General features: G+C 49.1%; 1 protein-coding gene across 1 annotated transcript; it reads right to left on the bottom strand.

The window, feature by feature from the left end:
* Positions 1-7,725: 7,725 nt before the first annotated feature.
* Positions 7,726-21,898, bottom strand: LOC120393177 (zinc finger protein 70-like). The gene is made up of 6 exons (XM_039517749.1): positions 21,707-21,898; positions 21,176-21,302; positions 18,044-18,918; positions 14,278-14,578; positions 12,712-12,828; positions 7,726-8,405 (listed from the first exon to the last, which is right to left on the bottom strand). Exons 2-6 carry the CDS (start codon positions 21,273-21,275, stop codon positions 7,726-7,728), a joined length of 2,073 nt encoding a protein of 690 aa, XP_039373683.1. The 5' UTR covers positions 21,276-21,302; positions 21,707-21,898.
* Between the last annotated feature and the right edge of the window lie 613 nt (positions 21,899-22,511).

Genomic DNA, 22,511 nt, shown 5'->3' with positions numbered 1-22,511 from the left:
GTGGTAAGACCACTAACAGGTCCTGGGTTTAATACTGGACAATTTACATCATTTGTTCTTGACTGATCAACATCATAGTCAATAACTGGGTCCTGAACTCTAAGTTCAAATGTCATATTCTGGACATATTTTTTGTTTCCTGTTTTGGTTTGAAAGGTAGCTATGATGAGCACCTCATATCGCCCTTGATCCTCATATTCAAGTTTATACAAGGTTAAACTTCCCCCTGTTATCAAATTATTACAGCTAGCTTTATTTTTCCAAGTTCCATAAGCTATACCATGTTTTAGGGAAGTTGAATTTATAAATGTCTTGCAACCACCCCCCTTTGAATTCTCATCCAAGGGCCACATCCTTTTCCAACCACTAGAGGGTAGTGCAGTTACTTTGTCCAATTGATATTCAAAAGTAACATCCTCCCCCCGAATCCCCTTAACCTGTTGAATCGGGTTGTTGATCAGTTCTGGATTAAGTATAATAGTCCGTTCCTTCTTTGTTGGTATGTTCTGTTGCTTGGGCTCAGACAACTGAGTGTGATCCGGTCGTCTGGTTTCCTGGGGTTGCAATAGTTCGGTTTCAGACTTAATATTTTGGCATAGTCCTACCCTTAGAGCAACAATAAGGGTGTAATAAGTCAAAAATGTCAATGTCAATTTCATGGTTGCAAACTGCTGGGCTCCAGTTGTTGCGATTTCGTCTGATCACTTAAGTCCTGAGGAGGAAGTTGCTCCTGCGACCTGGACGATCGATACAGCTTTAACTGGTTAGCATGATAAATCTTGTCTCTATTATGCTTTCCTCCTGTTATTCTGATCTTATATACTGCTGAACTGAGTTTATCAATGATTTGGAAAGGTCCAATCCATCGATTACATAACCCATGTTCTGGTGACTTATATGACAATAACATTACTTGATCTCCTACCTCCCAAGTATTCTCTCTCTGGTTTTTGTCAAAGTAAGCCTTTGCCTTACGTCTGGATTTTCCCAATTTAGCAGCCACCTGCAAGTGAATGTGATTTAAATGTTTTTGCAGATTTTGCAGGTAGGTATCCATTTTTATTCCCTCTAATTGAGTGCCACTAGCTTGCCAAATTAAATGTTCTGGTAATCTCATTGTTCGGCCTGTCATCACTTCAAAGGTGTTTTATCAGTAGATGCAGCGGTGTCGCCCTCAATGCCATTAAAATTAAAGGCATGAGGGTGTCCCAGTTACGTCCATTGGCATCAACCAGTTTCCTCAACATCACTTTTATAGTCCGATTGGTTCGTTCCACCATCCCAGATGACTGTGGTCTGTATGGGATGTGTAGTCTCTGCGGGACTCCCATCAATTTAAGACAATCCCTAAAGAACTGTCCTGTAAAATGTGATCCCTGGTCTGATTCTACCTTCGCAGGGATCCCCCAGCGAGAGAAGACTTGTTCTACCAAGACCCTGGCAGTGGCTTTTGCAGTATTGGCTTTAAGAGGAAATGCCTCTATCCACTTTGAGAAAGGATCGATAATCACCAATAGATATTGGTTACCTCTTTGAGTCCTTGGCAAAGGACCTATAAAGTCAATCTGCAAAGCCATCCACGGACCTTCATACACCTGGGATCTTAGTGGTGCATTTCTTTTGGATGGAGTAGGATTAGCTTGGGCACATGCCAGACAATTTTCACAATATTGTTGCACATCCATCCTAAGAAGTGGCCACCACCCTACAGATGCAAGACGTTGGACAGTTTTGTCCACTCCCTGATGTCCTCCTGTAGGAGTGTCATGGACCATGTACATCATTTCCCTTCGTAGGTGAGCTGGAACTACCCACACAGGGAAAGGACCTCCTGTATACATGAGAACTCCATCTACGACTTGTAACTGCTGTTCATGTCGTTTGTACAAAGGGTCTATTGTTAGTGATCCCTCTTTGTCTATTTTGGAAAGCTCTAAAATTACTTTTATTATGTCCTTATCCAATTTTTGCATGTCTTTTAGATCTGGTACATTGGGTTGTACCAATTTAGTTGCAGCTATAGGACATTTAGGATTAGGGGTAATAACAGAATACTCCTGATCCTTACTTTCCCAAAATTCTCCTGATCGGGCTCCTTCACGGGCCAATTTATCAGCTTTCTCATTTTCCATAGCATAAGGGTCTAATTTCCAGTGAGCTTTTACCTTTTTTATTTTGATTGGCCGCTCTGAAACAGTAACTATTACTGTTAACCAATGGATGTATCTCATCAGTGATGCATACCTAATAGGTGTGCCATCAGAAGATGTAAAACCATTTGTTTCCCAATATGGTAGGAACTCTGTGAGAGAATTGCATACCCATGCAGAGTCTGAAAACAGACAGATATCTTGGTATGTGGTGGTGATGGAGAACTGCACACAGTACTCCAACACACAAGCCACTGCAGCTAATTCTGCATATTGAGCCGAATGTGGAGTGCATGAATATGCCTTTTCCCAAGGCTCTCCTTTCCCTCAGGGGAACTGCATAGATTCCGAACCCAGTATAGGGTTTGCCTTGATGGTAATAACTAGAACCATCAACAAAGAATTTATACCTATTAATGGGATCTGTCTCCTGGATTAAAGGTTGAAAGAGCTTTTGTTTTTCCTCCCCCCTTAGATCCAATTGATCAAAGTTGGGACACTTGTGTGGCTCTCCCTGATACAATAGAGCTGTTGGTAACAAGGATGGTGTCCTAATAGGTTTGACTGCAATATCTTTCCCTTGCAGTAATAATGCCCAGTGAGCAAGGCGAGCATTTGAAACTTGCCCATCTTTTACCCTGTTGGACAGTAAAAACTTAATAGTCTTTTCTATGTATGGATTTGCTTGTTCTGGGTAAGGATACTGTTTTTGGGCTGAAATTTCTCCTCCTTCCACCACAATGGTGACGGCCATGCATCCACAGTCATGTTTGTGTTTAGCAAAGGCATCTGCATGTTTGTACAGTAATGCCTGTAACTCAGGTTGGTCTGCATGTTTAGCCACTATTTTGTCCAAATCATACCCTTCAGGTTCAAAGTCCTCCACTGGAGATACCATGCCACACTCAGGTATGACTACTGGAGAGTCATCCTTTTCCTGTTCTACTGAAAGACACAATAATTGGTTACACAAATCAAGAACACATCCCTGTTTGTATAAGAAATCAGTTCCCAATAAGGAATTCTTTGGGTCTGCTAACTTCATTAATGCAAAAGTATGATTCTTTCTTAGGTGACCTATTTGTACTTCAAGAGGTATAGAAAGTGTGGTAGTAACCTGATTACTTGCAAAAGTTGCAAGTGTCTTGGTACATCCTGATGATAGAGGAGAGGATCTAGGATCCTCGACATGGAGAATACTGATTGCTGCTCCAGTATCTATAATGAGATTCCTGTCTAGTCCCTCTATCACTGCAGATATTGTGGGTCTTCCACTTGTATCTCTGTCTAAAGGGGTTATGACTACACTCGGGTTGTTTGTAGTCATGCAGCATATGCTGTCAGATAATCAAGGGGTTCCTCCTCTATCTCCTCAGAGGCAGCCAATTCTGGAGGAGTGGCTGTCCACTGGGGAAAAGGGGATGGATCGACGGAGGCCACTGGACGGTTCAAGGTTGCTGAGCCTTGGCCTTCCATCATCATCAGCTCATTCACACGGGCATGAAGTTCTCGGATAGCCCGTCGTTGAGCCTCAAGCGTCTGTTGCACTGTTTTAAACATTTTCACAACTGAGTCCTCAGTTTTGTGCAAAGGCGGTGATTTGGGTCTCTGCAGACGTGAACTGTTCTGTGCAGCATCTGAAAAGAAAGGAACACGATCCCGGGCTCCTGCATAGGATCCAAACGCATAACCCTGTCGAGGGGCCTGGCCACTCGAAGGTCCAGGGTTATTACGTGGGTTAGGGTCATTTTGCCAACGTTGATACTTAGGGAATTTAGGAACTCCTCGTCCCAATCCTGGCTGAGGTTGAGGTCCCTCAATCCTCACCGTAGGATTAGTTTGTGGTTCCTGAAGTACTGCAACCGGGGCTCCACACCGACCTAATTTAGAGCCTCCCTGTGCATGTGCTTTAGCCAATAAGGCTAATGTTCTTTTTAAAGAAATATCATCAGTGATATGCATATTAACCATTTCTCTTAACTGAGGAAGAGAATTATTAACTAACAGACTGATATATGGCAGTTCATCTGTTTCCTCTTTGATATGACTCCAAGCTGCACTCAACCGCAAATGAAACTGATGTGGAGTTTCATTAGGTTTCTGCTTTAAGTTAGACAGAATTGCTACTCCAGCTTGCCCTGGGTGCTGGTTATGTTCCAATAGGGCTACTGTCTCTTGAAAACTTTTCTCTCCTACCCTAAACTTAAGTGGCAAAGTACTCCACAATGCTCGATTCACTGTGAGTTGTAAGATTTTAACCCAATCTTCCCTTGGTAAGCCAAACACTTTTGCTGTCTCCTGCACACGTTGTGCATGCATAGCAACTGAAGAATCCTCCATCATTCCTACTTGCTTAGCTACCAGGTCTAAGGTTTTAATATCTGTGACAACTGCTACAGGACAATCAGAATTGGAACCTGCAGTTCCTTCTTCTGGATCTGAATCTGAGCTTTCATCTGAGCTTTCATCTGAGCTTAAATCTACAATTTCTATTCCTTGCCTCCTTCTACCTGGATTCACATTTTCCTCATCTGAACCATCAAAACTTTCCACTGGAGATAATCCTGGGTATCTAGGTAATTTTCCATGAAGTGTCTATGGGTTACATTCAAAGTGTCTCCACACTGACGCAGGACATCCCTTAGTCCACTAAAGTCTGGCGTGGTAGGGCGTTCTACTGATACACTAGGTGATACCAGCATATACCACGGGGGTGTAGAGGACCCACGAAATTCCTGGGGTCTAGGCAATGTTGATTGCCCAAATGCCAATAAATGTCCACCCAAAGGGACTGGATTTTCTACTCTATATGGTGCTAATGTAACATTGGGTGGAGGAGCAGGAATTCTATTCCCTGCTTGTTGTTGTAGCTCTCTTTGTAACTTAGAGATCACTACATCACATGCATTAGCTACCTGTGTTACCTGTGATACGGCCTCTTCTAACCCTTGAACAATGACCGATTGTAAAGGTATCGCTTCTTCACTCACAGAAGCTGTCTCTACAGAAGTAGAGATCTTTTCCTCTTTCTCTGCTTCTCTGTTTGTGTCACTAACTGCTTCACTGACTGTGACACTTGTCTCCGCCTCCTGAACTGTCACTTCAGAACTTCCGTCTCTTATCGGCAGACTGTCAGTTTTCTGCACTGCCAATTTCCTCTTCTGACTCTACAGATTCAACTTGCAAATTCGCTTCTGAAGGTACTGTGTTTGCTCGAGCTAATTCTCTTGTTTTACTTCTAGTCACTGGTCCAATAAGATTTTCTACCTCTGTCGGGTCCACCATACCAATAGGAATGGGAATCAATTCTTCAACTTCCTCTGCTCTATTTTCTCCCTTTTCTAGTTCTTTAATCTTTTCCAACAGCCGACCACGGTCCACTCTATAGGCTACCAGCATCTGCTGAACTTCCTGAGTAACTCCATCTTTTATCCAATTTCTTTCCCAATGACCTACAAGCTACAAGCAAGCATTCAACAGCTATTCCCTTCACCACCTTAGCTCTTTTCTTTTCTGCTCTGTTTCATCCTCAAATACATTACTCACAAAACCCCATGGGTTTCTCTGCTCAGAAATCATTCCACTATTTCTCAGCTGCTCCAAACCTCCACCATGTTCCTGAATATATTTCCTAGCAAAGTTTTCCAAAGCTAAACTACTAGAAATTCCAACACACTCCACTCCTGTCCTATCTTCACTTTTAACACTCTTACTACGAAATAGAGAATTCATCTCTTTCTTTTCCTAGTATATTCACTAGAATCTAGTATTGTCTAGTATATTCACTAGAATCAATCTTCTGTCGATTTACTCTGATATAGAAGGCGTCCCTTCACAGAAACAACAGGATAATACCCCTTGTACACCGGTTTAAACACTGTATCATAAAAGTCCCAAGTAAATAGAGGGAGTGGGGATACTCTCTTCTCTCTTCTCTCGATGGCTTATAGCAGATCGAGAGGTCTTTCCCCTCTGTCGGGACCTGCCAAATATCGGGGAATACTGAGGCAGACGGATCAGAGGTGCAGTCCGGAAGAGTTAATGGGACTAAGATAAGGTATCTTTGAACTATTCAAGTTCTGACTGATTGCGGCCTTTCTGGCGGCTATGAATACCTTGCTTTATTAACTCCCCGCCACCACTAGTGTGGGTCACCGGATCCAGGTGCGGCTGCGAATTATTTTATTCGGTACCATTCATTAACTTCTTCAACATATAAAAACCCCTTTCTGTGCGCGCTTATCACTTTAAAACAATATTACTTTAATATTCATTTATCAATACAAAACCTTTAGGCAAAAGTGAAAGTAAAGACCTTAAGATTGCTTAACCACAATACAAAACGGAAATACTGGGCGTACTGCCAGCAACAATAATCACAGGAAGTTGTCTCTGGTTTAAGAATAAGATTTCAGAATTGTACTGAAATTAACTATTTACTTACGGTTCAAAGAAATTCCCTGAAATTCCTGTCACACACTCCTTAAATCTCCTCCTGGCTGGCTCGCCAGTCTGTTGCCTGATTTGGGGAGGGTTAGTAGGGACAGTGGAATTTATCCACTTAATTTAGTTTTATTTATTAATTAATTTTCTAATTAATTAAGAATGTTAGTAATAATTAATAGATATTAATAATATGGGTATGGCTCGCCAATATGTGTGATCAGAAGATAAAAGTTCGTCTTGAATCAGGCTTCACAGAATTTAATACCAAGGAGATTGGGGTATAACAGGAATTACACTGAGACAAAGTTTAGTCAAACAAGACCTTTTATTTAAAATCAATGAGACAAGAAGTAAATGTAAAATGTTAAAAGCAGTATGAGATTACAAAGTATCACAATTCTTTAAGAGATATGATATGATATTATACAGTTCTAAATGCACTCTGCAGCAAAGAGTACTAAAGTGAATTTCACACCTCTGCTAGAGGAAGTATAGTTATAAAGAAACTGGTTGTAAATTAAACCCTTCTTAGCATAGATGCTTAGAGGTGAAGTAGAAATTAAGAATTATTTCATACTCACAAAGAATTAATACTACGACTAGCATTGACAGCTTTCGTAGGAGAAGGAGGCTTCGAAGCAGGTTGAGACGACCAGGAAACAGAGAGATGTATCGCCTGCCCTAATGGTGGATTATCACACCTTTTATAGGGAAAAATCCTTCCTCTTATGCCCAAATTTGTCTTTCCCCCATGGAAAGGTGAGGGTACCTGTTTTCATAGGCTGACCTTTGTGTACGTACTAATGACAACTATCTACGTATTTTGTGGTAGACTTGTTATATTTTGTGGGCAGAAATACCCTACTTTTTACCCTAACTAGGTGAAAGGTTAGCAGATATTCAGAAAGTCCCTAGACAATTTGCGTAGGTTTGTTTCCTATTATCACTTTTCTGAGTAAGGGTCTTAAAGGTTGCTTTCAGCATCACAGAGGAAATAGGCCAGGATGTCTGGTTTAGAAGCTTCTAGGTATCTTGCATTTATAACTATTGCAAATTCTATTAATCTATGCAGCCTACACACTTTTATCAAAAAGACATTTTATACAGACCAACAGATTAATCCTCAGGGCTACAGCGGGCAGCGGTAGGGCTTCTCGCCGGTGTGGATGCGCTGGTGCTCCAGCAGGCGGGAGCTCTCGCAGAAGCGCTTGCCGCACTGGGCGCACTGGAAGGGCTTCTGGCCGGTGTGGAGGCGCTGGTGCTGGATGAGGTTGGAGCTCCAGGAGAAGCGCTTGCCGCACTGCGGGCAGTGGTAGGGCTTCTCGCCCGTGTGCATGCGCTGGTGCTGCAGCAGGTTGGAGTTCTGGGTGAAGCTCTTGGCGCAGGCCCCACACTTGTAGGGCTTCTCCCCCGTGTGGGTGCCCAGGTGGCGCATCAGGTGGGAGCTCTGGCTGAAGCCCTTGCCGCACTCCGTGCACTTGTAGGGCTTCCCCGGTGACGGGCGGGGGGCCGGGGCGCCAGCGTAGGGAGGGGCCTGGCCCGGCTGGTCCTCTGCCTCACTCCCCCAGGCCTGGCCGAGCCGCTCCACCGGGGAGTTTCCCTCCTGGCCCCTGGCCTCAGCCTCATCCCTCCAGGCTGGGCCCAGACACTCCACTTCAGAGTCCCTCTGCTGCCCCCCGGCCTCGGCCCCCCAGGCTAGTTCTGGGTCCGGGCCCCGGGGATCGTTCCCGGCGGAGCCTCTCGTGGACATCCTGTGTGGCTGTGCGGCCTCTTGCCAGAGATCTCCCACCTCAGGCTCACTCCTGCCACCTGTGGAGACAAGAGAGGGGTGAGTCACTCCCCGAGCTGAGGGAGACGCCAGGGGCTGCTCATTGCAGCTGGCTGGGAATTTCTCATGGGGACGATATTTCAACGGCCAACGCACTTTCCTCCTGTGAGGAAGGGGGAATTTCTGTAACATTCCAACGATTCCAATGCGTGGTGCTTTGCATGACCACCCCCCGGGTTAAAGATCCGCTCTTGGGGCAGAGCCGGACAAAGGCTGAAATTAACCCATATCAATGGAGGCTCCGCAAAGACGGCAGGAACCCCAGGGACAGAGCAACTGATGCTTCTCCTCAGGAATCTCTGGCGGGCTGCATGTGGGAATGCAGCATGGGTCTGCAGGAGCTGGATAAGGAGATGAGACTCAAAGAGCTTGGCTAGTTTAGCCTCAGTGAAAGAAGGCTGAGGGGAGATATGATGCTCTTTATCAGTAGAGGAGAACCCCGTTTATCCAGTCTAATTGGGATCAGGCCCAGATCAGATCATCAAAACGTTGGATAAACCGGAGAAAGAGAAAATAGGATGCTGCAGCACCATCTAGTGGCCATAGGAGAGATCACCTACTTCTGGCCCTGCAGATCTGGTTGTTTGGTAAATGCAGCAAGCCGGTTAGGGAGGGTTGGATAAACAGAGTTCTATTGTACATCAGAGGGATAAACACCAGGGAGGGAGAGGAATTACTTAAGTTAAGCACCAGTGTGGACACAAGAACAAATGGATATAAACCGGCCAGCAACAAGTTTAGGCTAGAAATTAGATGAAGGTTTCTAGCCATCGGAGTGAAGTTCTGGAGGAGTGGGGGCCAAAAATCCTAACTGGCTTCCAGGCTAAGCTTGATAAGTTTACAGAAGGGATGATATGGTGACACTGCCTCCAATGGCATGTAGCCGATCTGTGACTGCTCGCAGCAAATATCTCCACCGGCCGGTGATGGGACACTGCACAGGGAGGGCTCTGAGTTACTACAGAGAATCCGCCCCCAGGTGTCTGGCTGGTGGGTGTTGCCCACATGCTCAGGGTCCAACTGATCACCATATTTGGGGGGCAGGAAGGAATTTTTCCCTGGGTCAGATCAGCAGAGGCCATGGGAGGTTTTTGTCTCTGCAGCATGGGGCACTTGCAGGTTTAAACTAGTGTTAATGGTGGAGTCTCCAACTTGAAGTCTTCATGATTTGAGGACTTCCGTAACTCAGCAAGAGGTTAGGGGTCTGTTACAGGAATGGGTGGGTGAGGTTCTGTGGCTTGCAACAGGCAGGAGGGCAGACTAGATCATGATGGTCCCATCAGGCCTTATGGTCTACGAAAGGCATCAGGTGGCTGGAATAAGGGCGGCTTTGGGAGAGAGTCAGCAGCTCTGGAACTACCAGGGAGATGGAGAGAGATTGAGAAAGGGATTCCACAGCAGGGTGGTTGGGAGGACCACTGGCTTAACCTTTAGTTCTCTATCCTATGACTTCCTGATGCTGGGTTCCAGTTAATAAACCCTGCTCTGCTTTGCAAACGCTGCCAGGCGTCACTGCAAATACTCGCTGAGGTGGATGGGTCCCTGAAGGGTGTACAAGTCTCTGACCAGGAGTCTAGCTCTGTTGGAGTCGTTGGGCAGAGCTCAGTGTGAAGAAGGAATGCTGGAGCTCAAAAGCTCAGTCTCAGAGGCGTTGATGCCATGTAGCCTACATGAAGGAAGAGTGGGACCCCTTGGGGGTCCACCATACATATTGGGTTCTTCCCAGGGGCTGTTCAAAAGCTGGGGCGTAGCACGGATCCTGCAGATCCGTCAGCCTACTCCAAATCACATTCAGAATTTTCCAGGTGGAAATTTTAATTTTGCCAACTCTTTTCAATTTTCCATTGGGAAACGGAAACAGAAGATTTTGTTCCAGGTCAGTTTGACCCAAATTGAAATATTTTGGATTGCTCAACTGGCCTGAAACATTTAGTTGCAAATCAGTTCAGCTTTAAACAGCATTTCATGTTAAATGCATCTGTACAACAGGGCTAATAGCTCTTCCCTCCCTCATAGGATAAAAACATTAAGGACTGTGAAGCGCTTGGAGATCTACTGATGAAAAACAGCTAGGTATTATTATTATTTCCATATTGTGGTGCATTGCCTCATGGGAGTTGTGTTCCAGATCCCCATTCTCCCATATGGGCTGGGCTCCCTGACTGGACTACATCTCCCATGATGCAACATAATCTCCCCCTCAGTGAGGCATGTGGTGCATCATGGGAGATGCAGTCTGGCCAGGCACCCTGGCCCATAGGCAAGAAGGGAGGCATGAGGCACATGAACTACAATTCCCATGATGCACCATGATGAAAGTTTAATACTGCACTAACTCAAAACAAGGTTTGGCAAAATTCAATTTTGAATATGTATCATTTTAATGGATTATATCAATGCTTATTTTTCAGATTTTTTTCTTGTTTTTATCGATTTGAATTTTCACAGTTGCATAAAATTATGGGGTTTAAGTCTTTTTTATTTTTATCAATTTAAATTTTCACAGTTGTGGGAAATTGGATCAGACAATGGAGCAGGGTCAGACAATAATTATTTTATGACTGCAGATGTTGAGATTCAAAAAGTTAAAGCTTGATAATCGTTAAAACACAAATGGTCAATGTCCGATCAAAATGAGCAAAGTAAATATTCTTAAATCAGACTCTGATGAGCAGCATTTTTCTTACTTTGCTTATCTGTAAATTTAAATTTTTAGCAATGGAAACATTGTTTTAGGAGTTTGTATGTGTGCACAGTGAAATCAACGTTTACCGAGAAAAACCCTTCAAAGCCGACTGAAAACAAAGCATTTTGAGGTCACCTCACTGCTCCCCAGTGAAGCATTTCCATTCAGGGATAGCAAAATATTCCACATCAAGCAAAAAAGGAGAAGTGTGTAGTGGCCTGGTTTGGTCTGGATACCCACCGACCCAGACGTGTTGCCATGCAGTTCGAGAAGGGAGGCTTTGCACTCGGAGCGGAAGGTGGTGAGGTTTGAGATGCTCCAGTGGAGAATCATACCACTCTCATTTTGGTCTGGAGCGGAGTAGAACCCATGTGCCCTGCCACAACACCCCTTTAAAAGGAGGCAGGGTCAATCCCACCTGGGCCTTTTATATCTCTGCAGACCAGGCTGTCAGTCACGAGCTCTGGGATGTAAATCAGGCTCGGTCCATTTCCCCTTAAAGGGGCCGCTCACCCTGTGCCAGACCCAACAGCACCAAATATCGCAGTGGGTACTCTTCATAGCAGTGCTGCCTAGTGGATAAAGCACAGCACACAGGTCAGCTGGGCTCTCTCTCCAGGTCTGCACTGGGTGACCTTGTGCATGCCACTTTCCCCTGTCTGTGCAAAACGAGGACAATAGTACGGCCCATTTTTTGACATGTTGCGAAAAGACCCAATTGACTTGTTCACAGGACCAATGGGACGAAGTGGGAATGTTCTGTGATATTTGCGTGACACCTATACCCGCCTCCATTTCTACTTTGCATTGCTACCCAGTGGGAACGCAAGGGTGAGCGCTGCTCTTGGTAGGTGAACTCCGCTTGGCCTCACTTGAGGACAATGGACTGAGAGGTGAGAAAAGTCGGCTTTTGGGGGAGGCTCATCTGCCCTCACTTGGGATGTGAAACAGTCAGAGGAAGAGAGCCTGAAACAGAGTCCACAGGAGCCTGGCTGGCAGATTGCGCTGGCATGGCCAGGACGGACAATTTCTTGATCAGCATTTCTCAAACTGGGGGTCCTGAGCCAAAAGGGGGTCACAAGCCTATTGTAAGGGGGGGGGTGTCACGGCATTGCCCCCCTTGCTTCTCCACTCTCCAGCCAACCAGCTCTGAAGGCAGCAGTGGCGGCTGGCCAGGTGCCCAGCTCTGAAGGCAGCGCCACCGCCAGCAGCAGCGCAGAAGTAAGGGTGGCCTGGTATGGGTGGGGTAGATAGTCATTTTTGGGGCGGCTGTCACAGCCTGAAATATTTTTAAAGGGGGTTCCACCAAAAAAAAAAAAAAACAGTATGAGAACCCCTGGTCCTGACCTTTATGGCTCTGTGCTAACCTAAGGATTTCCCTGTGGTGGGTTGCAGGTGACCAATAAACCCAGCTCTGGTGTGAAAGGCTGCCTGGTGTTGATGCAAATACTGGACAATCAAAAGAAAGCAATTCAGCTGACCCAACGTTAAGCCATATCTGGGATTCTGTTTAGCCACTTTCAAAACGTAAGGCTTTTTAGGACTGATTCAGGATGCAACTCTTCCTTCTAAAGCCCAAACTGATCTCCCGCATTCCTCACCTGCACAGGTTCCCCTCAGGACCACCCTTTCCGTGGAGTCCTGGAGATGCGGGGCGCAGGGCCCTTCCCCTCGCCTCATCTGGAACAGCACGTCGTGGGGGCAGGGGGCTGGGAATCCTGTTCACGGGGGAAGGGAACAGGATCAAAGGTCAAATGAGCGCAACGAAGCCTGCTGCGTGATCTCGACTCGCCTCCTCTTTGTACTGGGTGTGGGCCAACTGGGTTGGGGGGGAAGGGAGAATCCTTCCTGACCCTTGCAGGCACATGGCTGAAGCCCTGAAGCATGAGGTTGGATTAAAGTCACTGTTTTAAGGCAGAGTTGGGAGTGGTCTGAGCAGGTTGAGGGTAGGTGATGGGTGGCGGGGATCCCCGCACAGAATCCCCAGTGCTGGATGGGTCAGTGGAGGGAAGGTATGGGGATGCCCCCAGGCAAGCAATATTGCTTCCCCCCAGAAAGAAAGGGATGAAGAGGGGGATTCCAGGGCCAGAAGGGACCACCCTGATGCCCAGCTGGAGATTAGATGAGAATATCAGAGACACTCGGCTCCTAATACCCCAGGGAAATGGGGCCTTCCCCAGTTCCATCAGGGCCTGCCCATGATCCTGTACGGCTCCGCCTCCCCACACCAACCCTACTATGCCCATAACATGCACGGCACCACAGTGGGTTCACTCGCCCCCCAGACCCTCAATATTATCACCGAGTGCTCCCCAGCCGCAGTGCTCACTCAGTCTGTGTGTGTAGGCGAGGATGCTAGCCCTATTGTACAGAGAGGGAAACTGAGGCACAGTGGGGCACAGACACTTGCCCATGGCTACATGGCAGAGCCAGGAATGGAACCCTGGTCTCCTGCTCTAGCAACTAGGCAAGCTGCCCTCGGTATCTGCAGCGTCAGCACCAAGCCCAGCACTCGGGCCCTGGCAGAGCGGGGGTGGGGGGAGGAGCGCTTGGGTAGTACAGCAGGCTCAGAGGGCTGCTTATTAACTTTGATGAGAGGGAAATCAAAGCTCAGATGAAGAGGAGGGATAATGTGGTAAGTGGCAGTGAAAGCTCTGCACAGACTCCCCGGACCTGGCTGGGGCAGTGCAGAGGGGAGATGGGGGGATCCCCAAATAGACTCCCCAGGACTGCCTGGGTCAAGGAGGGGGAGGGGAGGGGATGGGTGGATCCCAGCAAAGACTCTCCGGAGCTGGCGGGGGAGGAATGGGAGGATCCCCACAGACTCCGTGAGGCTGGCTGGGGCAGTGGTGGGGAGATGGGGATCCCCGCACAGACTCCCTGGGGCTGGGGCATGGGTGGGGGAGGGGGATCCCCACACAGACTCCCGGGAGGGGCTGGGGCATGGGTGGGGAGGGGATCCCGCACAGACTCCCGGGAGGGGGCTGGGGCATGGGTGGGGAGGGAGATCCCCGCACAGACTCCCCGGGGGGGGGCTGGGGCATGGGTGGGGGAGGGGGATCCCCGCACAGACTCCCCGGGGGGGGAGGGGGATCCCCGCACAGACTCCCGGGGGGGGCAATGGGGAGACTCCCGCCCATCCCCCTCATGCCGGGCTCCCCTCTCACCCCCCCGGGCGCTGCTCCGCGCCGCCGCCGCCCCGGGCCCCGCGCAGCCGGATGGCCCCGTCCTGGCCGGGCTGCCGCACCCGGAAGCTCCGGTCTCAGTTGCATCCTCCGGCTCCGGCTCCGGCCCCGCCCCCCGCACCGCTCTGCCCCGCGGCCGCCGGCTCGCTGGTTTTAACCCGCCCCTCGCCGGGGCGCTGGGCTTGCCAACCCTCCGGGAGTGGCCGGGAGCCTCCCGGCGGCTACTGACACCGACCCGGGAGTCGCGGTTCCGGCAAACGGACCTAGACACGCTGGTAAAACCCTGAAGTGTGGACCAAGCCTGAGCGACTTCGGAGCCTAAGTCTGAGGCTCCTAAATCACCTAGGCCCTTGTGAAAAAATTACATTCCTGCATGTGCTTCTCCTTACGCCCTGAGTCAGTGCGACAGATCGATGGAAGAGCTGGGGAACGTTGGCTGCCGAGAGATTAGGGTGACCAGACGTTAAGGGGGAAATATCGGGCCCACCTCGGGGGGGAGGCGTTTTTCGGGGGTGTTTTTTACACTCACCCGTCTGGGAGTTCGGCAGCAATTCTGCAGAGAGCCCTTCAGTTGCAGACGGTCTTCAGTGGTGGGTAATAAACCTTGCCACCAAAGACAGACACACCCGCCGCTGAAATACCGCCAAAGGCCGTCCGCGACTGAAGGACTCTCTGCCGAATTGCCGCCAGAGACCAGGAAACAAAATATCGGGACAAATGGTGTCCCGACCGTAATCTGGTCGGGACACGGGACAAACCCCTTAAAATCGGGACATCTGCTCACCCTATGAGAGATGGAACCCCCTGCTTAACACTCTCCTTTGCTGTGCTGCCCACAGAAAACTTGACAATGCTGGGGCGGCTGGTGTGTTATGACCACTGCCTGTCATGCTACCCAATGCTGTCTCCATGGCGTGTCTCATCTTATCCTCCCAAGTTTCACTTTTTTTTCCTGTGGTGGTACCAGCCATAGCCCAGAACTCCATTACGCTAGGTGCTGTACGTTATTTATTCAGAGTAGTACAGTAGCACTAGGAGGTCCAGGCATGAACTCCACTGCACCAGGTGCTGTACAAACACAGAACCAAAAGCCGGCTCCAAAGAGCTACAGGAATAGAAATAATGGCAAAGAGTCGTTTTGCTTTTGAATGTCAAGTGCTTTAATGTTTCTGCCATTATTTCTTCTGTACATAATAAAGGTTTGAAAGCATCTTTATCGTAGGGTCGCTATGGCACAAGCAGGCCAGAGACACTCAACACAGCCTCTGGAATATGATAAAAGGGCTTAATATTGCAAAGCCAAGGTTCTTAAAAACATTTAAAATTGGAGCTGGGCACAGAACGGATTTTTTCGGTTCGCTGATAATGCTGGAAAAATAAATAAATAAACAAACAATGAATTGCAGAGTGATGCTAAAAGGAAATTTTTTGAAATTTGGATTGCAAAGTCAAAGCAGAAAGTTGTTTCAGATCAACATTTCATTTGACCTGAAATTAAACATTTTATTTCAACTCTACGCATTTTATAAAACAAAAATGGAAGGAAATTGAGACAAAAAGTCACTTTGAATTAAAAAAAACCACATATATAAAATGTTTCACTTTGCAAGTGTCAAAAGAAAATCTATATTTTTGGGAAACCAGCACAAAGTCACCAAATATTTTGGTGCCAGCGAATCTATATTTGTGACCAATAATAATCCAGCAGAATAATTTTGCCCAGCTCCAATCTTAACACCTTCAAGCCTCTCCAACACAAAACTTTCCCCTCTGTTGTTCCATCTGCCAAACTGCATGAAAAGAAGTAAAAAAAGACGCAATCAAATCCCGGCCTAATGACCCTTTGTCAAACAGGGAGCCACTTTCACTGTTGCAGGGATATGACATGATCATCGATGGGAGGAAATCATCCACAAGGCAGACTGTCCATTAAAATATGGTTATGAAAATAGTTCCACACGAAAGGATATATTTGTCTATTGTTTTTCTTTTTGCATTTTTTTTGTTTTGTTTTGTTTTTTAAGAAAAGAACTAGAAAATACCATACTAAGGCGCTAGGTTGAAAGAGCACGGAGGAACATGATGTGGTTAACAGATAATAATGGCACTGTAGTTAGAGACTCTTGTGATTCTTACACACAAAGGGGCAGAGTTAAGTTTATCCAGAAAGCCATAACTAGCATTTCCTGTTTCAATAGGCCATTGATCTACTCAGGAATTGGCAAAGTACAACCCTAAATTGTAATTTCACGACTTGAAAGAACACTGGCAGAAAGGAGTGGTGGTGTTTCTGGTCAGCAGGACATTTATATGCAGAGCTGGTGGGAAAAATGAGGGGGTTTTGCCACAGAAACTTTAGACAAAAATGGGAGGGGAAAGGGAGAGTTTTTGCTGAAATTTTCCACAGGAAATTTCAAGCTTTTGGCAAAAAAACAAAAAAATCCCAAATACAAACTCTCTTGCCTGAAAACTGAAACATTTTCCCCAAAACTTGACATATTTTTGGCCAAATCACAAAATATTTAAATTCTGAAATGCCACGATGGTACCTCATAGGAGTTGTAGTTCAGGGTCGTCATGCGCCTAGTCTCCTCAGTCAGACTACATCTCCCATGATGCATAACAGTCTCTCCTCTTTCTAAACCACTGCAGTGCCTCATGGGAATTGCAGTTCAGGAGCCTCATGCTCCCATTCTTCTCCATATGCCAGCCTCCTTGGTTCGACAACATCTCCCATGATGCATTCAGGTCACCCTGCAGATGACCTATCATAATGCCTCATGGCAGTCACATGCCCACATTGCATCATGGGAGATGTAATCTTGATGGTTAGCCTGGCCTACAGCATGAGGCAACCAAAGTGCAACTCCCATGATACACTGAAGTGGCTCAGGAACAGGAGATCAGGGAGAAATGGGTTTTTACCCACGAAAGCATATGCCCAAATGAATCTGTTAGTCTTTAAGGTGCCACTCCTCGTTATGTTTTTAGGGGAAATCATGGTGCATCATGGGAGATGCAGGCCAACCAAGAAGCTCAGCCTAGCATGGAGAATGAGGGCATGAGGCAATTGCACTACAACTCCCATGAGGCAGTTCAGCAGTATTTCAGAATAGAAAAATTTCAGGTTTTGGCTGATGTTTTTCTGACAAAAAAAACCTGAAACTTTCTGGAGGAACCAGACACATTTTATTGGATCAAACCCCCAATTTTCCAGCCGAAAAACAATTCATTAATAATGATACCTAGCACTTTTCATCAACAGATCTCAAAGCCCTTTAAGTATCATTACCTCCACTTTGCAGATGGGGAAAAAGAGGCACAGAAGGGGAAAGTGACTTGCAGCAGGGGAGAGCTAGGAATAGAACCCAGGTCTTGTGAGTGCCAGTCCAGGCCAGTGCCCTCCCCTTGAGGCCAGACTGCTCTAAAGAGAGCCCACCATGTGATATCTGGCAACACTGGGTCTGTGACAGGGTGGGCATGGCTTCATTGGAGCCCCCAGAGCATGTGACGGACAACTAGGTCGGTGCAGCTGAGACTGGCCCTGCCTCCTCTTAAAGGGCCAGCACACCCTTTATTTGTATGGTCTCTACGCCACATGTGACTGGGTCCGTCACCGGGCGAATGGCCCCTTTAAAAGGCAGAGGGCGTGACCTCACCAGAGCCCCCAGAGCATGAGACCGACAACCAGGTTGGCATAGCTGATGCTGGCCCTGCCTCCTCTTAAAGGGACCAACACCCCCCTTTATTTGTAGGGTCTGTGCGCTGCGTGGCTTCTCTGGTGGGTGATGAGCCCTGATCGCTGACGGAAGCTCTTGCCGCACTCGCCGCACCGGTAGGGCTTTTCCCCCGTGTGGATCCGCCGGTGGATGGTCAGGTGGGAGCTGACGGAGAAGCCCCGGCCGCACTCGGCACAGCGGTAAGGCCGCTCCCCGGTGTGGGTCCGCTGGTGGAGGTTGAGGGTGGAGCTCTGGCTGAACCGCTTCCCGCAGTGGTGGCACTGGTAGGGCTTCTCCCCGGTGTGGGTGCGCTGGTGCTTGGCCAGGTGGGAGCTGACGGCGAAGCTCCGCCCGCACTCGGTGCACTTGTAGGGCTTCTCCCCGGTGTGGGTGCGCCGGTGCAGCACCAGGGTGGAGCTTTGGCTGAAGCTCTTCCCACACTCGCCGCACCGGTAGGGCTTCTCCCCCGTGTGGATCCGCCGGTGGATGGTCAGGTGCGAGCTGACCGAGAAGCTCTTCCCGCAGTCAGGGCACTGGTAGAATCTCTCTGCTGCCGGGACCCGCGGCTGGGGTGGCTGCGGCGGCAGCTGGGCAGGGCGCACACTTTGGCCAAAACTGCCCCCACACTGGGTGCATACGGTCTGGCTCCCTCCAGGCTGGGGGAGAGGCAGAGCCTGGACCCGCTGCAGGGCAGCACTGCCCTCTTTGAGTTTCTTCAGGCCCTCGCTGTTGGCAGCTGTTTTGCTCCATGGCTTTCCTGCTAGCCTGGCCTGGCTCTGGCAGGTGGCTGCATGGCCTGGGGCGTGGTAAACGTTCCCTTCGGATCTCATCCCTGGTAACGTCCCGTGGGACTGTGCTGTCTCGAGGCCTCCCTGCTGCAGGGCTGGGTTAATAATTCCACTATCTGCGAGGATAAAGAGAGAATCCAAACATGATTTTCCGGACTGTTATCTCATCAGCACCTCTCCGTTCTGCTTCCTTGTTCCCCAGAATCTTAACTTTCTTTTTTTTTTTTTTAAAGTCTCTAGCTGCTATGGTTGTGAAGAAAACCAGGAAAATGCAAATTGAGGGCATAACTGACGCTGCCTGAGTCTGCTGAGAGCCTGAGCCTGTTGCTGTGTGAGGTGTGAATTCACTGAACCATGGTTCTGAGAAGTGCAGGCAGAGTTTATTTTACACGTGGAGCTTGGAAGGGTAGCACCAGCTTCCCCCACATCCCACCCAATTTGCTGCCAGAGCTGGGGAAGAAAGAAGAACTACTGAGGGGCATGGAAATGAACTCATTAGAATGCCGAAAAATAAACCCAGCTGCCTTAATAACCCTTCCACAGTTGTTCTTCCACCTCGTACGTGGACAGGCAGTGATGAGGGGAGGGAGCTACCGCCCAGTGTGGGGTGGGATGGGTGGAAAGCCACGAGTGATGCATCCGCCACTCTTAATTGTATGCCCCGTTGGGCAGGGACCATCTTTCTGTTCTGGGCTTGTACAGCGCCTAGCACAATGAGATCGTGGGCCATTACCAGAGCTCCTAGGCACTACCGTAATACACCTAATACATAATTTATGGCACCTAGCACAATGGGGTCCTGAGCCATGACCGGGGCTCCCAGTGTTACTGTAATACGCCCAGTACATAACAGTGATAATATCAGTTGTAATCCTCTCCTATATGAGGTACAATTGAGAGAATTCACAAGTAGAGCTGGGCAAATAATGGCTTTTTCGATCCACTGGCAATTCGGAAAAATTTAAAAAAAAATCAATTTCAGGTACAATTGAAAATAAAAATTTTCAAAATGTTCAGGTATTCAAAAAGTCAAATATATACACATCTATATATTGATTTGGGTGGAAGGGGACATTTCATTTTAAGAAAATCAGAATGTGTTGTTTTTATTTTGACCCTTTCTAACCATTTTCTCAGGGGAGGGGGGGTAGGTTATTATATATAAAAATAAAGGAAATTTTGAAACCAAGTCATTTCACACTGAAAAATCGAAACATTTCGTCCAATACTCTGACTTTGGGGGGAATTTAATTTAATTTTTCGGGGAAGCTGAATGTGGCAGAACTGAAACGATTTGACAGAGGTCACCCAGCCGGAGAGATGGCAATAGGTCTGCTGAGCTCCAGCCCAGGGCTCTATCCACTAGGCCATGCTGCCTCACATTTTCTTTCTCCCGCCTCGTGAGCCTTGGCTACTTAGGCTGTGAGCTCTCGGAGGCAGAGAGGGTCTCTCAATATGTTGACGACCTCTTGAGGGTCCGTTCAGCCCTGGCCTGGGCCTGGCACCACGGGGTGCTGCGGAGTCTCTGAGTGCTAGGGTAACAATGCTATAATTTAGTTCTGGCAAAGCTGAACAGATTGGAGAGTGGGTAAGTCTGGGTGGGGGAGACGAGACGGGGTGGGAAGCACTATGGACTAGTAACTAAAGCACTGGACTGGGGTTCAGGCCCCAGCTTTGACACCGGCCTGAGGGGTGACCTTGGTAAATCACTTCATCTCTCCGTACCACAGTGTCCCCATCTATAGCATAGGGATAAAGATACAGCTCTCCTGAGGGAAAGCGCAATACGACAGCCAGATATTATGAGCAATGCCACAGCAAAATTCTTCGAACAAACCCCTTTTTTCAGCGAAAAACACAGGCCCAGGTCGCCTGAACGCTGTGTGAATTGGAGTCGAGCATGGCAAATTGTTTCAGTTGCTTAAAAAAAAAAGCGGGGGGGGGGACAAATCCAAATGTTTGGATCAAAATGACTTTTCATTTCCAAATTTCCTTTGCTTTTATTAAATAGTAATTTTAAAAACAGTAAAAAGATGCCTGAAATCGAAAGGAAACGCTTCGGTTTACATCAAACACAATGTTTTGTCTGACCCAAAATTTTTGTTGCAGGATGACCCCTAAGGTTTTTTTTTCCCTCCGTTTTCCAGATCTGCCCCGTAATCAAAAACATCAGTTATTAGCTCAGCTCTAGCCGTAGCATTTCTGACCCTTCTTTCTCATCACAGGTGTGGAGGCGATTGTCTCCTTCCCTCTCGCTTGGATTCAGGGGATGGGGGAACTGACACCCCAAATCTAAGGGGGAGACCCCAGAGTTAGAGCCAATCTGGGCACATCTGAGCCTGCCCAGCCCCAAATATCAAGGGGGATCCTTACCCCGAGAAAGAAGCGTCCCGTAGTTCTCCGGAACCATGTCCCTGTAGACGGGCCTTGGAGCGGGGTCCAGCAGAGCCCACTGGATCTCAGCAAAATACATTGGACCTGCCTCTAATGTCCCAGCGCCCTGGAACGAGAAGGGTCTAAGCTTGCGGCAACCCAGCATCCAGCCCCACATCCTCTGGCTCAGCCCTGCCCCCCTCAGTCCAGCCCCACATCCTCTGGCTCAGCCCTGCCCCCCCTCAATCCCCCAGCTCAGCCCTGCCCCTCTAATCCCAGCCCCACATCCCTGCAGCTCTGCTCCACTCACCCCAGCCCCAAATCCTACCCAGCCCTGCCCCCTTGCTATGTGTTGTGTCCCTACAGCGCCTAGCACACTGGGGTCCTGGGCCATCACTGGGGTGCCTAGTGCTACCGTAATACCCCTAATAAACAATGTACAGCACCCGGCACAGCGGGGGTCTTGGCGTGTGCCGGGCTCTCCGAACCACGACTGCGACCTCAAACAAGAAGGCGGAGCCCTAATCTTACCTAGCGCTTTGCGGAGCGCCTCAGCCCGCTGCGCAGAGGGGGAAACTGAGGCACGGAGCGGGCGGGGAGCAGAACCCAGGCGTCCTGCGCTGGCCGCGCCCCCCGGGGAGCCTCCAGCCCGGCTGCCGGGGGGATCTGCCCCGCCAGGCCGCCGCCTACCTGGGCCTGGTCCCGGTCCCGTTCCCGGTCGGGCAGCCCCAGCCGGCGCGGCGGAGACCCGGGCCCGGGGCGGGGCGCTGCGCTGCGCACGCCGCTGACCCGGGAAGTTCAGCCCCCACCGGGGTGAGCGGGGAGCCGGGGCCGGGGCCGGGGCCGAGCCGAGCGGCGCTGAGAGCCCCGGAGCTCCCGGCACAGCGCCCCGCCCGCCCCATCGGCCCCCAGCCCCGCACCCAGAGCCTGGATGGGCCCCCGAGCCCTCCCGCCCCACAGCCGGACTCCCCGCGAGACCCTGAGTCTCCCTCGCACCCCACAGAGACCCCGGGCCCCTCCCGCCCCACAGCCAGACCCCCGAGACCCTGAACCCCTTCCCACCCCACAGCCGGACCCCACAGAGACCCTTAACCCTCTCCTGCCCCACAGCCGGACCCCCGAAACCCCGCCCCTGCCCCACAGCCGGACTCCCCGAGACCCTGAGTCTCCCTCATGCCCCACAGCCGGACCCCACAGAGACCCCAAGCCTCCCTCCCGTGCCACACATGGACCCCCACAGAGACCCTGAACCCCTTCCTGACCCATAGCTGGACCCCACAGGGATCCCGACCCACCTCTCACCCCACAGCTGGACCCCCAGAGACCCCAAGACCCC

This window comes from Mauremys reevesii, unplaced genomic scaffold (genome assembly GCF_016161935.1).
Source record: "Mauremys reevesii isolate NIE-2019 unplaced genomic scaffold, ASM1616193v1 Contig16, whole genome shotgun sequence".
In the NCBI taxonomy this organism is placed as follows: domain Eukaryota; kingdom Metazoa; phylum Chordata; order Testudines; family Geoemydidae; genus Mauremys; species Mauremys reevesii.
This window is presented reverse-complemented; position numbering and strand designations above follow the sequence as displayed.

Bases quoted from the DNA above. Each gene is read 5' to 3' on its own strand.
- LOC120393177 (XM_039517749.1), bottom strand. From the start codon at position 21,275: ATGTATTTTGCTGAGATCCAGTGGGCTCTGCTGGACCCCGCTCCAAGG. The intron at 18,919-21,175 runs GTAAGGATCCCC...TTATCCTCGCAG, and splicing joins CGGGACGCTTCTTTCTCGGG to ATAGTGGAATTATTAACCCA. The intron at 12,829-14,277 runs GTGAGAGGGGAG...CCCCGTGAACAG, and splicing joins GCGGAGCAGCGCCCGGGGGG to GATTCCCAGCCCCCTGCCCC.